Source organism: Ranitomeya variabilis, chromosome 1, assembly GCF_051348905.1.
Source record: "Ranitomeya variabilis isolate aRanVar5 chromosome 1, aRanVar5.hap1, whole genome shotgun sequence".
Lineage (NCBI taxonomy): Eukaryota > Metazoa > Chordata > Amphibia > Anura > Dendrobatidae > Ranitomeya > Ranitomeya variabilis.
The window spans coordinates 185,623,608-185,641,347 of NC_135232.1; the positions used below are offsets into that span (position 1 = coordinate 185,623,608).

The 17,740-nt window shown below is 43.3% G+C and overlaps 1 protein-coding gene across 6 annotated transcripts in view; it reads left to right on the forward strand.

Annotated features, from left to right (window-relative positions):
* CSNK1G3 (casein kinase 1 gamma 3) overlaps nt 1–17,740 on the forward strand; it is a 150,210-nt gene that overhangs the window by 15,995 nt on the left and 116,475 nt on the right. For 5 of the 6 annotated variants that reach the window (XM_077291070.1, XM_077291097.1, XM_077291107.1 and 2 more), the window contains one exon: nt 16,148–16,570. In XM_077291070.1, the coding sequence (XP_077147185.1) occupies nt 16,393–16,570 (178 nt within the window). In that variant the 5' untranslated portion in view covers nt 16,148–16,392. Of the gene's footprint in view, nt 1–15,114; nt 15,137–16,147; nt 16,571–17,740 lie in introns of those variants that run through there. The other variant, XM_077291089.1, reaches the window with a different exon arrangement.

Consider the following 17,740-nt stretch of genomic DNA (forward strand, 5'->3'; position numbering starts at 1 on the left):
CCCTAATTTTTTATTTATTTTTTTTTTTTTTTAAGGCTGTGTTCACACGTTCTGGTGTACAACTGCAATGTTGTTGTTGTTGTTGTTGTTTTTTTTTTTTTTTTCTTTTTCTCTCCCAGGGATGTTCCAATATTTTGACACTTGCTGTGGTTTTCCTAAAGTCATGTAAGGGAAGGGGGACAAAATTATTTATATCATTTTTTTTTTCCTGTTCCCATAAATTGCCTGAGAAAATGCTGTGGCTTTTATGCATCATTCTTAAAATCCACTTTGCTATATTTTGGAAGTCTTGACAAAAAAGGAAAGCTTAAGAAGCGGAGTCGCTCCATATGTGAAATCGGTGGGATAAAACTGAGAAATGGAGAAAAAAGGAGCCACTTGCCTGGTAAAGTTGTGCAAATTACAAGCACAACACTGCATAGGGCAAATGGTAGGACATGGCTGCTGCTTTACCTGCTGAACCTAACCAGCCAGGCACGGAACTTTAGGGGGGTTGAATGAATTCATAGTTTTTCTTAGTTTCTTTCATCAGGTAAAGGAGTTGGAATAACTCTGAAATGTGTTGTCGATAACATTAGCCTCTTTCTAACCTCTCGGTTACCCTGCTTCCTCTGCGGGGCTGTGGAGTCAGTGTCCATTTTGGTGGACTCGGTATAAAATGAATGGACTCCGACTCCTAAAATATATAATGCATTGGATTCAGTACAGGAAATTTATGAAATATCCTATAAATGTCTGTTCTATTTCTGATCTCTGTATTTAGTTGAGCTGAATCTGTGCTGCACTTTATGTACAGGCTCAATAGTGACCAGTGCTGTGGGGTCGGAAGTCAAGGAAATTTTGGAGTCTGAGTCGGTGGTTTAGCTTACCGGCTCCACAGCCCTGTTACTCTGGACTCCGCAGCGCCCACAAACACGTTTTCCATATTTTTATTTATTTATTTTTAAACAGGGCGTCAAGCACCAAAGCGATTGTTCATATGATCGGTTATTTGTCACTAAAACCTTCCCTTGTGTAAGTGGGCGTCTGCATGTCTCCTGTAATAGAAACTGTATGGAGGAAGCCGGGATTGGGTTGGGAGCTTATTGTTATTAAAAAAACAAACAACAAAAAAAACCTAACCACGTATCAAATGCTGGTTGATTTATTGGGCTACATTCCCACAATGAGTTTTTGATGTTGCAGATTTTTGAAAAACAACAAGTAGCCTATTTTATTGGGTGCAGAAAATCTGCAACATCACAAACTCCCCCAAAACTCATTGTGGGAACTCTGCCTCATACCATCAATCTGTGCAGTTTGTCTGCTAGTGTGAAAGTTGTAAAATTGCAATGACATGGCCTGATGGTGGGGATTGAGTGAGATTGGGCTCTAGGATAAAGATGATTTTGTGTCTTTGTTCTAAAGTATAATATACTTATGTTCTGACATGAGGGTACCGTCATACAGTGCCATTTTCATCGCTACGACGGCACGATCCGTGACGTCGCAGCGTCGTATGATTATCGCTCCAGCGTCGTAGACTGCGGTCACACGTTGCAATCACGGCGCTGGAGCGATGCCGAAGTCCCCGGGTAACCAGGGTAAACATCGGGTTACTAAGCGCAGGGCCGCGCTTAGTAACCCGATGTTTACCCTGGTTACCAGCGTAAACGTAAAAAAAACACAAACAGTACATACTTACATTCCGGTGTCTGTCCCCCGGCGTTCTGCTTCTCTCCACTGTGTAAGCACCATAGCCGGAAAGCAGAGCGGTGACGTCACCGCTGTGCTCGCTTTCCGGCCGGCAGGCGCTCACAGTGCAGAGAAGCTGAGACGCCGGAGGACAGACACCGGAATGTGAGTATGTACTGTTTTTTTTTTTTTTAAGTTTACGCTGGTAACCAGGGTAAACATCGGGTTACTAAGCGCGGCCCTGCGCTTAGTTACCCGATGTTTACCCTGGTTACAAGCGAACACATCGCTGGATCGGTGTCACACACAACGATCCAGCGATGTCAGCGGGTGATCAAGCGACGAAAGAAAGTTCCATACGATCTGCTACGACGTACGATTCTCAGCAGGGTCCCTGATCGCTGCTGCGTGTCAGACACAACGATATCGTAACGATATCGCTAGAACGTCACGAATCGTACCGTCGTAGCGAAGAAAAAAAAAGTGAAAGCTGCAAATGCCATTAATGTTTATCAATTTAAATTTCTCCAAAAATAGGATTAAAAATCCAATGTTGGATATTCATGACACATCCAGACAGTGGACATCTTCTTCCGCTTTATCTGGCCCATGATATACCGTAGTTGTGTTCTTCTGTGCAGTGTTCTCATCCACGGGCAGCATAAATCAAATGCTGGCTGCCGTCTACTCTGAAATGCTGCAAACGTTGGGGGGAGAGGTCTGAGGAGTCTGAGGATCTTTCTGCAGTTGGGTCTATAACCATTCACCTGTCTTAGGCTACGTTCACATTTGCGTTGTGCGCCGCAGTGTCGGCGACGCAACGCACAACGCAGCGTTTTGTGATGCATGCGTCCATTTTTGCATGGTTTTGGGTGCAGAAAAAACTGCAACTTGCTGCGTCCTCTACGCCCTGACGCATGCACCACAGTGACGCATGCGTCACAAAACGCAAGTGCAACGCATGTCCATGCGCCCCCCATGTTAAATATAGGGGTGCATGACGCATGCGGCGACGCTGCGGCGCCGAACGCTAATGTGAACATAGCCTAAGGCCGACATCAGATGTGTATGAGAAATCGTGTGGCTTTTTGTTTTTATGCATCAACTGTTTGAAATGTATGTGATCCAATGCATTTTCCGATTTCCTGGGTTAATAATGGCAATGGATCTGTTAAAATCAAATGCTATACAGAAAATCTGTAAATTAGATGATCATCTGAGAACTCAGAAGACTAGTGCATGCTATATATTCACATGTATATTATAATACAGAATTTTGTTTTTTTTCCTGTCCACGCGGTCTGTGTGATACACTGGTCAGTGTGCTGGCGGACTACATATGTAGAACGCGCTCATCTGAACTGGTGGTTGGAATTATTCTGCATTTCTGTTGAAGGCTCAGAACTTGTGACTGAAACGAACCGCTCCTATCCACGACATAAATGGCGCCAGATGTTCCCCGTTGCTTTGTTACTGTGCATGTGATTTTAACAGAAAAAAAAAATAGTGCAACATGGTAATGGAGGCCCGAACACAAGTGTGAACCTAGCCTAAGTGTGACATGTAATGCTGAGGAAACTTGGATTGTGCGTGGCTTGTGGCGCGGCCTCGGTCTCCCGGGCTTGTAGCCATAGAGGCGGCCATATTTCCAGGTCTGAGGTTCCCTTGGCAGTTCTGAATTCTTGCAGTTGGTGCCAGTCTGATGTTCCCTGAATGGCTCTTCCTCCTTGTGACCTTCATGAAGTCGTCCTGACCCTCATTAGCTCTCCATTTAGGCTCTACATAATTCTTCTCCTTTAACATTCTCTGTGAGAATCTCTGAAGATCAGCGTTTTCTTTTCCTCCTACAAGTCTGGGCATATTTCTGAACGGTGGTGTGTGAAACACATTGGGAGATGTCATTTACATGGATATGAATAAACACAGGCATTACGGTCTGTGTGGAGAACCTTAGTTGCATACTAATACCTAAGTCAGCAGTTTAGTATTTTTTTTGTTTTTCCCTTTTTCTTGGTCTGTGGTTGTGGTGCACACTTGTTAACAAGGGAATTGTATTATTAGCACCTCGCTCCCCTATGAAAGGAAATGGAGGTGTGAGACGTGTCATGCGTCCTGTATAATGATCTTTAGCCTGTACCCACAAATGCAGCGATACACCAAAACCGTGCAGAGAAAATGAATGCGTTGGGTCAAAAAATAAAGGTTTATGTTTAAATGTAAAGGAAATTATGACTAACACCTAAAGGAAACATATCGGGTCCCCCAATGCTTTTCAACTGCCTCCATTACCTTTTAGAGCTATGCAGAGGTGCTTGCCCAGACTCTGCCTGCTTCATTGTTATTGGCACTGTACTCGCGACAGTCCTATGGGAATGAATGGATCAGAGGCCGAGCATACATCTCTGCGGACTCCAGGTCTCTGGATCACTGGTGGTCCCAGTGGTCAGACCCTTCTCCTATCCATTGGACATGAGAGAACCTGTTAGAGCAGTTGTCTGGTCTTGAGCTCCATGTCTCCACTCTGTGACTGCAGACTTGTGAATCTTCACATCGCGTGCACTGTGCGCTCTGAGGCTTCTCCAGTGCCGACCCCAGGAGCGAGCTGCCATGTGACTGCAGGTATGTGATATGAGTACTCCCAGCTCCATTCTGACACGGACCATCTATTCGGAATGTGTGGGAGTATTAATATACAATATTTGTGGTCACATGAACTCTAGCTCCCGACAGCAAAGAATCCTCAGAGGGCGTAGTTCATTAGATGTGAGGATTGACAAGTCTGCAGTCATAGTGACTACAGACTTGTAGCTTAAAGGGAATTTGTCACCAGGATTTCACTACCTTATCGGAGAGCAGCATAATGTAGGAAAAGAGACCCCAATTCCAACAATGTAGTGCGTAGTTTACTGGTATACAGCTTTCTATATACATTGTCTATTGACCGCGAGCTGCTTATTACAGGATGGGGGTGCTCTCTTAGGCTACTTTCACACTAGCGTCGGGCACTGCACGTCGCAATGCGTCGTTGTGGAGAAAAAATGCATCCTGCAAAGTTGCCCGCAGGATGCGTTTTTTCTCCATAGACTTTTATTAGCGACGCATTGCGACACTTTTTTTGCACATCGTGACCGCCATTTTCAACTGCGGCTGAAAATACACCCCCCCCCCCCCCTCCTCCCTGGGCCTTACAATGGTGCAGCGGAAGCGTCGTAAGACTGCTTCCGCTGCCCACGTCGGGTATTTTTTTCACAGTATGCGTCGGTACGTCGGGCCGACGCAGCGCGACGGCCCCGTACCGACGCTAGTGTGAAAGCAGCCTAACAGACCTGTGAGCCTGGCACTGTTAATATTCTGTTGATACAATGAAGGTTTTAAGTAAATGGCACACCCTAATAGGTGCCTGAATTCAGTATTTTTTTTTCTGTTTAGCACTTCTTCAGAAGCAGGAACAGTATGTACGACATACAGCAGTAATGAGCTGTGTAGCTGTGAATCAAGCTCTGTACTGCTGTATAACATGTTTAAGGTTACAGCATCAGTCTGTCACTGCTGAGGGCTCCCCACCCCCTTCCATTTTGCCACTGAGTGAAACAGGAGATGTAACCTGACACCTCAGTAATTGATCTATTTTTCAGCAATTGTTCAGGGGGGAGTGGAAGAGGTGTCTAGTAAGTGTAGCTAGGATAACTTATACAGTGTTTTACATTTGGCTGTACTATTGGTTTATGAGAATCTTGTTGAAATGCCAGTGGCCATTTAAGAAACACATGCAAAAATCATAATAAACCTGCAATATCTGAGCATGGGCCTTGTAACTACTTTTTTCAAAGCTTTAAACTAGTTGCTTGGAGAGTATAGTTTTATGATGGAATTAATGGTGCTATATAAATAAATAATAATGATGCTGAGGTATGATCCTGGAAGCCAAGGGCAGGCTGATAGTAAGTCCTGCTCATGGGGCACCGTGCCCGTTCAGTTTCAGAGAATGTTAGCAGCTGACGCTTCTGTTCTGGTTTCTGTGATCTCCTTGCTGAGTGCTGCCAGATCGCTGGTTTCTTCAGCAGCACATGGACGTGACAGATGCTTTACCGCCATTGCTGATTTATGCGAACAGTGGGAAATGGATTTGTTTCAGCTAAATATTGTGTGTAGAAAGCCTTTATTTCATATGCAAATATAGTGGAAAGTCCCGAAATGGCTGTGTTCTACTGACGGAAGCTTTGTGTTGCTGCACATGTGATCATGGTGCTCAAAGGTTTCATTACCTGCAAAAATGTATTTTATTTCACATGTAGGAGTGGAATCTTGCCTCTAGTTTTGTCATTATTTGCCTGTAGTTAAATCATTGACCCGCCTGCCCGACTATTGCTGCGTTTTTATATTACATGGGCCAAAACCCGTATATATCACTAAACAGGTAGTGATATGCCTTTTAGGGGTCGGTAGTGTCCCTTTCTAAGAGGAGTAGAAATCTGTCTGCATCCATGGAGAAGTGCTGCATTTCAGTATTCTAAACTAAATTATAATATTCTAAACCCATCTAGGTGAGGGCACAATTGTGTGATAGACATGATGGTACGGATGATTCTGTGATGTTAAATATCTGTGTTGTCAATATGAAATGTAAAGCATTGGGAAAGGGCATCCTGGTGAAGACTGGGGGGTTTGCACCTGTAGGTCTGGCCGTTTGGACTGATATCGCAGAACTATATAGGTCAGAAGAATGGTTTGTTAGGAGCTGTAGCTTGGACATTTGGTCCATTATTGTGGCTCCTTGTCGGCCTCTATCCAGACTCCCGATATGGAAGTATTAAAACGTACTAGTCCATAGAGCCTGTAGGGGAGTCTGACAATAAGAAGCCACACAAGTTCCTCTAGAACAATTTTAAACTCCGATTTTTGTGCTACGTGAATTATGTGCAAGATAATAGTCTACCATCACTGTTTTATTTACTGTTTTTAGAGGGAAAAAAATCATACAACATAGGAAAAATGACTGACTAGGTGTAGGCGAGTAATGGGCAACCAACAGAATCCACTGTCATGACATGCACGCTGCTAATTGGGTGTAATTGACTCAATGAAATGGGTGTGTTCTAATTAATAGTAGTGCGGAGTTCAATTAATAAGGTTATTCATTCTGTGTAGACACCGGTGTCCATTATGGGCCTTATTTAATGGAGGGCAGCAAATGTTGTACCTGCTGGTTGCTTGGTTCCACACATTGTACCAAAGGAGTAAGAACTTTGGATCAGAAAGCTTGTAAAGGCTAGAAAATAATTGACTGCTCTGCTGGAAATATTTGTAATGCTTTTAAAATGGTAAGCAAAGCCCGAAATACGTGGCAGGAAAATAAAAGATCAGAAGCATGGCGAAGAAGCATCCAGTGATCAGGTCCAGGGAGATCTAAATAGATCTTCAGTTACTCAGTCCTGCAACTATCCGAGGATGCCTACATGAAGCCAAACTATAGGCAAGAAGCCCTCGTAAAGTACCATTGCTGCAAAAACATGTATTGACCAGTTTGCCAAAGAACACATTGGCCTAAAGAGAAGTGGCGCAACATTCTATGGACAAATGAGGACAAGATTGTTCTCATTGGGTCTAGGGGCCGCAGACCGTTTGTGAGACGACCCATAAATGCTAAATTCAATCCACAGTACACTGTAAAGACTGTAAAACATGGAGGTACCAGCATAATGGTTTGGGGAGGTTTCTCATGCTATGGATTTGGGCCCATTTATAATACCAGGCACCATGGCCCAGTTTTAATATGTCAAAATACTGGAAGAGCTCATGTTCTTGCTCTTGCAAATGTGTGAATGAATTGACAGCTGAACCCATCCAGATTAGGCTGGTTTCACATTTGTGTATCTGCGCCCAGCGTTTGCTCCGCGTGCGTCTTGCGTACCTATCTTTTACATGGTGTATGCAGGGACATGCGTTTGCATCAGTTCGCATGCGGCGTTTTGCAGTGTGCGGCAGGGTCTGGCAAACGCAACATGTTGCATTACTGTCTATGTGAACGCATTGGTACGCAAGGACATGCCTTCGATGCGCTTGATTACTTCGCATTGCGCATGTCCAGGAACTGATTGGGACATGCCCTCCTGGAGAGAGCAAACACATGCACATAAGCAAAGGCAGGCAAAAACGCATGCACACGCAGCGTTTTTTTTTCTGCCGTCATGCGTAAGCTCATGCAGATAAAAAAAACCGCTGCGTAAACATGCATTTGCATGCGTTTTGTCATGCATTTGCACATGCAGATGATATGCTGCGCACAGAAACGCTAATGAGAACCTAGCCTTAATAACTGTTCATCTACGAGTCCTAAATTTCCAAAAGTAGTAACACAGAAACAGCACAACAGAGTAAAAGGATGCCCTAGAAATGCTATCCCATGGAGAATACCAGTTTTCAGCAAAACAGAGTTCTGACGGTCTTAAAATAAGAAAAATGGTGTCCTGCATGTCTCCTTCCTCCTCTAGCTGTCATCACATGACCGCTGCAGCTAATTAGTGACCCCCCCCAACCACAATTTTTTAACATAATCATGGATTCATTTTACATGAAAGAAAATAACTTGTAGATAACCTGTGGGTTTTTGTTTTTCCCTTTTTTCTTTTCTCTTGTTAATTGTTCTCTGAGCAAAACGCTGGCTAATTACTTACTAATGAGGTTTATGCTAATACATGATGAAGCGGTTTCCATGCATTTAGTGTTTACATACCGATGGCATTGCTTGGCATGGTGGTTAGCTTGGCACGGTGACATACTTCTTGGACTGATCATGTCCCTGGAACACATGTCACATGTACCTTGGCTGACATTCGGGTGTGCCACATACTCTGGCATACCTGAGACTTTACAGCATTACATATTTATAAGTGTTACAATTTGTAGATGATCACCCCTTTAAGGCTATCTCTCAATGTTATGTCTTTCATATCACTCTTACCTGGAGGAGTGCATTATGGGAAAAAGAGTCCTGGGAATGTGGTTCATCAAGATACATTGGGTTCTGATTAGTGAGCTGTCGGTGGAGTAAGGAGAGGTCCAGGCAGCATGCACAACACTGCGTGCATCATTCAGCGTGAATGGTGGCTTATCGTGCGTCAATGTCTGCTGTGATCTTGCGTGCAGATTATATCTAGGTGAGGCGATGGCTGAACTTACAAATGTGTTGTGAAATGTCTGCAACTGAAAAATGGTTTCCATATTTGGGGTTGTTTCTGCAGTATGTGCGTGGCTTTCCATGTGCAAATGTGCCCTAGGGCCCTGGATTGACAAGATACGGTATTTTTTGCAGATGAGAGGATTAAGAATACGTTGAAATTGTGACTTCCTTTCAGAACTGAAATACAATAAAAATGCTCATTTTCCATTACCTTTCATTATTGCCCTGGGCTTTTCTCACGCCGTTCTCTTCTTATAACCTTTTACTTGAAATCCTAGCTGATGCCCCCGCCATGCCGTGCTTGGTCTCTTAATGGAGCAAGGAATTCTGTCTTCCCCAAGTGTGCCCTGACCTTTCAGAATGTAGAGAAGCGCTGACCTTAGCAGACGTATATTGGGGTCTGTTGCTATAAGAACTAGATTGCATTTGTAGTAACTTGTCTTTTCAGTTTACATCCTAGATGCAAATATGAAAGGGGTTAACCCAGCAGCCAGGATGGTGAATCAATAGCCCCAATTCAACAAAGCAATGTTAGACAACAAAATTATGCTATTGCTTTGAAAATCCGCTAAATTTTGGCTCACTCAGTTGTAGAAAAATGTAGCACGTTTGGCAATTTCATGGCAGCTTCTCACAGGTCTGCCAAAATGGACGGAGCCGCGGTGGGATGGGGGGCATGCCCCATTTAGTAAGTCTGGTGTTGTGCATTTCATTAAGAGGCGCACACCACTAAACGAATCTGGCATATCTTACAAGTGGCGTGCGCCTCGCCAGAAATCTTCTTGGTCGGGGTCTGCAGTAACCTTTCTGCAGCAAGGTGCCCTTGTGCCTACAGAATGTGGTAGGTAGTCGTGTAGTTGGAGCTCTTTGGTGAATGGCACTAAGGGCAGCTGACAAGAGCATGGACCATGATTGTCTGCCTATCAGCCTGACGTACAGTATGTCATGGTCCGTGCGCCCGGCTGTGGCCTTCATGGGTTCTTGGAAAGGTTAAACAATGTAGGTCCAGGTTGAGTTTCAAACACCATTTAGCACGATGACTGTGATCAAGTGTCGCTTTTTATTCCCAGTGATCTCTGCGGCCTTTCAAATGGCCAATCAATTTCTTCATTGCTGAAACATTCTCTCTTTTTGCATAGTGATGCCTGACCTCTCTTATGTAGGGCATTGATGATGATTATTCTCTTTTTAAGCTCTTAAGCATTGCAGCACAATGCCATCATTTATTATCTAAAGGCTAAGTAGTAAAGATAGTATTTAGTCTTGTCCCACTAAAACTAATTGTGCCCACCATCATTGATTGTGCACATTACTCCATAAATATGTGTGGCCTCATATTCTGAATATATTGGTCAGTTGTATTTTGGGGTTGTCATCCACACAACTTGATATTTGGGTGATTGTTCAAACCACATCTCCCCATCTATATCTAGTATTTTCTATTTAGTTTTTGGTCAGTAATGATTGCTTAGAGGCGGCTTATGTGCTACAAGCTCCCCCTAGTGGTGGCGTTCAGCAAAAGTTTTCTGATGGAACTCTGTTTTCCAGAGGCAGATTAACAATATACCTTACTGACAAAGCTCTCACTGCTATATGTGTAGGGAACTCATCTAATCTTGGGCTAGGATTGTGAGTAAAATCTTTCCCAACAGGGTTTTTTTTTTTGTTTTGTTTTTCGTTTTAACCCTCCAATGTCTGATAATGTACAGTTTTTAGTTGAGACTGCAAACCAATAGATGCCACTTTAGCTAACCACCCAAATTTTTTTCATTGCACCTTCTGCTTGCAATCTGAAATCTGCAATTAATCGTGGCTAACTTATCATAGAATGTTAGAGTTGGAAGGGACCTCCAGGGTCATTGTGTCCAACCCCCTGCTCAATGCAGGATTCAGTAAACCATCCCAGACAGATGTCTGTCCAGCCTCTGTTTGAAGACTTCTATTGAAGGAGAACTCACCACCTCTCATGGCAGCCTGTTCAACTCATTGATTACTATCACTATGAAAAAGTGTTTTTCTAATATCTAATCTGTATCTTCTCCCTTTTAGTTTAATTCCATTGTTTCTCGTGTTACCATGAGCAAATGAGAATGATGATCCCTCTACACTGTGACAGCCTTTCAGATTTTTGTAGACACCAGGTTTGGCCGATACGAGTTACAGCCACCGCCTTCTAGTGCTGATATACAGCATTCTATAATGCTGTAGATAAGCCCCCGATCTGACCTGTAAGAGAAGAAAAATAACTTTTATTATACTCACCTGTGGGGGGGGGGGGTCTGGTCCGATGGGTGTCGCAGGTCCTGGTCCTGCACCTCCCATCTTCTTGCGGTGCCGTCCTCCTGCTTGCTTCATGGCCTCCCCGGCATCGCATTCCTGTGCAGGCGTATTTGTGTCCTGTTGAGGGCAGAGCAAAGTACTGCAGTGCGCAAGCGCTGGGTGCCTCTGACCTTTCCCGGTGCCTGCTCACTGCAGTACTTTCCTCTGCTCTCAACAGGACACATGAATACGCCTGCACAGGAATGCGATGCCGGGGAGCCTGTGTGGATGACGCAGGGACGCGTCATCCACATGAAGCAAGCAGGAGGGCGGCATCACAAGAAGATGGGGGGCTGTAAATAAGCCCTGAAAGGCAGTGGCTGTAACTCGTATCGGCCAAACCTGGTGACAGGTTCCCTTTAAGTCTCCTCTTAGCCGCCTTTTTTGCAGGCTGAACATTCCCAGCTTCTCGTAGGTCAGTTTGCAGTCCGCTCACCATCCTGTTGGCTCTTCTCTGAACTTGCTCTTATTTTGCTTTCTGGGTAATATCACCCTATCAGTGTCTGGTGCACTTAGAGAACTTTGCGCCTTTTTGCTCTGATTGTTGCTTTTTATATTCTTTGACTAGTCCAGACAGACTTGGTGGTTGTCATGTGTAGCCTGGCACTGGTGTCATGTTTTCAGCATTAAAGCATAGTTGAGGTGACTGCTCAGAATAAGATCTTGGGGCCCATAAGAAAGAACACTATTCCTGCTCATTTGACATGTTTCCCACCAGGTTTCCCCTTGTATGCTTTCTAATTTTCAGTTGTCTCTAAGCTAGTGGATGGAGTGCTGTAATTTTTCACATACTGTACACACAGAAACATGACGGATTCCTGCTTATGTGTGTATCACATGTTCCTAAACAGCAACATGGAGGACATTATACAGTTGTACTGAGCTGTGTAGCTGAGAGTCCATTGAAAGAGGTAAGCTAAAACACAAGGGAGCAGCAGCTCTGGCTTTGATTTTCAACCTGTGCTGTTGGTCCCTCTCGCCCAATAGAATATTTCTATAGACCTCAGTAGGCAGCTGTAATTTGATACCTCAGTGAACCGGCAGTCTGACTTGTTTTTGACCAATTATAGCAGTGTTTGAGAGTGATTAGTCCAGTGGGGAGAAGAAAAAATGCCTTACAAGTGGATAATGAAGCATCTTTTTCTGATTAAATACATTAGTTTGTTCACTAGTCCTATTGATGTATTTAAAGTTTGTTGAAATGGTAGGCTATTGGGATTTTAGTACCAGACTGCTAAATGTACATGATAGTAAGTCATACTCGGTTGCCAGGAAAGATATATTTACCCTGGATTCTAGGTTTTGAGTAGCTGGGATGTTGGCGCCTACCATATGTGTGTGTAAGCTGATGGTATTACAATTGATTGGTCTGTGATTAGTATCTTGTACTCACTCGTGCTGTAAAAACGCCTTTTATTTCCGCATTACTTTTCTTTAACAGCACTAGGTTGTTCTAGCGCCCAGTCTGATAAATGGGCATAAACAGACAGGCTGGCGGGTACTTTAGTTGGGTTGCCTTCCATGTACCGTTCAATTAATAATGTATTAATTCTGTTTATTTCACTTTGCCTCTGAAATGGAATTCTAGAGGTCTTACATACTCGCATGGCTAAAGTCCATAAATCATTTTAATTGCAGGGATCTGAAAATCAGGTTTGGGAAGGATATTTAAGTCGAGGTTTGTACAGGCCCGACAATTGTGCTTTAAATTCTTAGATTATTTCACATGGCCTTTAATCCTGCTGAAACATTTCATGATGAAAGGCAAAATGTCCTCTCCTATATTGTACAATGGACGATGGGAATATCCAGCTCACCCGTGTAGGCTTCAGGTGCAGTTCGGAGCACGGACAATGTGTCTGCTGGACGCGGCAATGCAGCAAGGAAAGGTGAATCCATCTTCATGTACTTATTCGGGTTTAAAATGCACACATGGCTTATAAACACGTCCTTCTACTTACGTACAGTTAATAAAGAAGACTGTTTGTCAAGCTGGATAGAAACATGTCAATCTTTGTTTGCCCGATGGGGAAAAAAACAAACCAAAAACTAATCCTAGCAGAAACGTCTGACGCTCTTCGGCTACGTTCCCACACTGACTATTTGGTGAGTTTTGGTGAAGCACCACTCTAGCATTTTTTTTTTTTTTTTTTTTTTCTTTTGTTATTTTACTTTCAGGACTGTAGTGGTGCCCTAACCCTAGTCACAGATTTGTCTGCTGCCATCCCAGAGCAGCTCTGCCATCTTGTGACAGCATCTTCTCACTGACTGGGAGTCAGAGGGAACGATCATCAGCTTTCAGTGTAGGTCTGAGACCCTCGTTCTGGCTCTTGGATGTTGAGTTGTGACTTCCGGATAGGCCAGCAAACACTGGAACGATCTGTCAGGTGACCACCTACAGTAAACTGACTGATAAGTAGAATACTAAGGGCAGGGAACTTACATTAGTAGCAACGCTGCAATAAAAAAAAATAGCTGGAGTGGGGCTTTAACTAAACTTGGTTACGAGTGAGTTTTTTTTGTTTTTTTATTCTATTTTTTGTGTTCGTTATGTTTTGCTTTTTAGTCTTTTGGCTTTGACAACTTTATTGATACAGTTGTGTGGATTGCATGAGTTTTTTTTTTTTTTTTTCCCTGCACATTTTCCGCATCTAATGCAATGCTATGGGGAAAATCTGCACATATAACTTTGCGTACCCACAAGAGACATTAAAACTGGCAGCGTTAAAGCACATCGGGCATGAGTTTCTATCTATCCCATTCTCCTTGCTAGAACTGCAAGACACCGCTCCTTGCACAGCGAAAATGAGGTGTAAAAAAAAAAAAAAAAAAAATGCTTTTACACAAAAAACTGCTAGAGCCATCATTAGCATTAACATATTTACCGTAGTGAAGTTCCAGCAAGAACAATTTTTTTTTTTTTTTTTTTTTTTTTTCTTTTCTTTTTCAATGAGATGACCCCGGGGGGCTTGAGCCATCAGTCTCGCTGCTGACACTTTACTTTCCAACCATCACTGCAAGGAATATTGTGCAATACCAATTCTATTAATTGGTCGTCAATGTAACGCCAGAAGGTGCTCTTCACAATGATTAGTCACTCTAGGACCTAGTGTCTAGGTGAGCTGAAGAAAGACCCAGTAGGGATCCATCATTGTGATTTTAGTTGCTTTTGACCAACCTGATACAAATTACGGAGTTTGGCAAAAAAAAAATGCCTTCCTTGAAATGGATGCCTAAATTTGGCTGCCTGAGCGCTCAGGATGACCCAGTATGCACAAAGCTGAATGCCTGAGCATGTAAGGAAGTGCTGCAGACGGCGCTGTGACAAGGCCCAGAAAAGGTGAATTTCTACTGATAGTTATCAGCTTTGTGTGGTGTTTGGAGTATTTTATGTAGGTTGTATGTATAACATGGAGCTGGCTCTGTCCTGTAGAAGAGGCAGGATCTCTGAAGACACGAGAGCTGGTCAGCAGACGATGAACAATGGTGTGATTCCAGCAGACCATCTTGGTACTAGTGATGTAACTTGTGCTGACTCTGTGTTTTGGAGGTTTTGTTGTCTTTGTGGTTTGTGTGTTAGAATGTGGTCTAGCAGTACTGAAGTCTTCTACAGAAAGCAATGTGGTCATGTCGGTTCTGCAGCACATTCGCTCAGCTTTCACCTGCCGTCTTATATTACATGACTGGAGGGTATTGATAAAGTTCTCACTATTTTTCTTTCCTCTTTCAGTATTAACTTTAACTGCTTAGTAACCAGACAATGACTAGAATGATTTTTTTTTTTTTTTAATCTAGTTAAAGGGAACCTGTCAACCTGGTTATGCTGCATTGGCTAAAGTTTTGATGCACCTTCCAGGCATTGATTGGGTAAATGGGGACAAACTGTGACGCAGCAGCTTGGGCGTAAAGAAACCCCACATATCATGTATACATCTGACTCCTGCCCTCACACCAAACAGATACGTGAGTTTTCAGGCACTGCATCGCTGTAATATAGAAATGGGACAATTTAGTCAATATATGCAACCAGTGACTGCACAGCTTTTATTTTTTTGAGTACTATAACAAGTGAAAGCCATGCTGTGATTGATTGCCAAGTCAATATCCCGGCTTACATCTCCCCCGCCACACTAATTATCGATTCTCTACAACATCCTTAGGCTAAAAAACCTTATGTCCTCATTCACCAGGACGGCTGGTAGTGTGCCGGTCTAAATGACAAGTGCGCTGGAATAAGCCCCTGAACGAAATAAATCCTCCAGGAAGAGATTGGAGCATACTTATGGCGTAAATTTGTGATTAACTTGTCTGCCGTGTTCTGTTGGTGGAGCTGACCGAATCTGGCATAGAAACACCAAGTCTTTACATTTTTGCGCACCTACGGACTATTCAAAAAAAGTCTTACATTTAAAAGCGTCTTGCCAGTGTTCTGTCGAAATTGGATTTAAGACGAAGGTCCAGATTCATCAAAGTAGCTGCACAAATTGCTCATTTTCAATTATTTTTTTTTCTCCCAGATAGTCCAACATTGACTCTCCAGTTGGGCACCCCTCTTGGCACAGTCGTATTCTGTATTCCTGGCATCGTGACTCTCATTGCTGAGCAGTGATGCTTGTAGACTGCTGAGACCTATGTCCGGGAGCAATGCAAAAGGTTCGGTGGTGGATCAATGGGAGAAAAATAGTAGTTACCGTACGTGTTTTTTTTAATTTATTTATTTTTTTTTATTTGGTTTATACAATTTTCAAGTTCTTTAAAAACAAAACAAAAAAACAAGCAAATGTATAGAAATTGAATGCATAAGGATGGTATTTGAAGATCTGACTCAGGGCAAGCGCTGCAGGTTCCGCCATGTTTTCATTTCCCTGTACATTTCTTAATGGCTATGCTGGGTAAACTACTATGTCCCATCACTTGTTTGTCTTTATATGACTTTATTTGACGTTTGCATTACCAAATCTTTTTCTCTTCCAGGTATCTGGTCCCGGCCATTTGGATTGACGAATTGACGCGGAGGACATCCTTTGCTGTGCGGAAGTCCCCAGTGGAAACTATTTGCGAATGGGATGAATCCGCCTTTGCTGAGCCCTCATTATCAGCTGAGAGAATAAGAACATCCAGAGGGGGGCTTCTCTAGTTATGTTTCCATTTTTACAACACCCCATTTAAGTTTGCTTGTCTTTAAAAAAGAATTCAAAGTGGAGTACCGTAAACTTGATATGGATGGCAAAAAGAAAGACAAGGACAAACCTGATGAGAGGATGGCCCGGCCTAGTGGTGGACGGTCGGGTCATGGCACACGTACTGGTTCCTCAAACTCTGGAGTACTGATGGTTGGGCCTAATTTTAGAGTGGGAAAAAAGATTGGATGTGGAAATTTTGGTGAGCTTCGATTAGGTAAGTGCAATTACCACGCCTGGAGGTTCAGACAGACACCTATAAAAACTGTAGTCTATTCTACTAGAAGTTCCAAACTTATGAAGAAGCATCTGTAATGTATTCAGAGAGGGCAGTAAATTAATAATGAAGTTTTCTCATTTGTGCGCATGAACCATCTGTCAGTTGCTCGAGGGAATGGATCTTCCTAGAGAGTTTTGGATCATTTTTGTCGACTTTTTGCTCCGCTATCACATTTGCTCTGCCAGGCCAATATTCTCATAAATGCAGACTCATCTTAAAGCCTTCCTGTGTCCTGGGTTCTGCTTATTTTAAAGGTAACCTCTCATGTAAAAAAAACAACCAAACAAAAAAAAAAAAACTCTTAACCTGCAGATATGGGGTTAATAGCGTTCTAAAGCCATGTGGTCACTGAAAGCCCTGCTGCTGGGAGGTAATAAAGTTTATTATTCCTTCCTCACGGTGCGGCTCCACTTGCCGCTGTGACTGTAACCTCTCCCGGCACTGACTGACAGCTGGCTGAGCACTGATGCACTGTTGAGCCGGCTGTCAGTCATTGCCAGGGATAGGTTAGAGCCGCCATTCACTATGCTCTAAGGGGTAGCTGTAGCGGCCGCACTTCTGACTGAAAGCCTGAGACTGCTGGGAGGAATAATTTAATTTTCTCCCGACATCTGGACTTTCAGTGCAGCAACGGCACAGTTTTAGAATGCTATAACCTGTCGATTAACCCTCACATCTGTTAGTTAATTGGTCTTTTTTGACCAGACAGGTTCCCTTTAAGGACTATGGGAATAGCTCCTTGTGTGCACCGCCAGACTGTTGGGAAAAATAACTATTACTAACCCACAACTGTTTCTGGCCTGGACAAGGCCAAGTCGACATATTACACAAAGTAACGAGTTATGCGACTCCTTCCCTGAAGGATTTCTGTCTGTTGCTCCATTATGTCTCCCTGAGGTCCCTACTCTCTACTTGTTGGTTGGTGGTCATTCAACTTGTCCCCATGGTAGTGTCAAGCATCGGAGAGGCAAGGGACAAAGTGGGTCAACACAATACCCTCATCTTACAGAAGCTGTGTGGTCTGACCAATTGATGACCTATATTTTCACCAATCTGAGATCAGTGTTGATCCGATACTCGAAACCTCCACTGATTTAGCTAAAATCT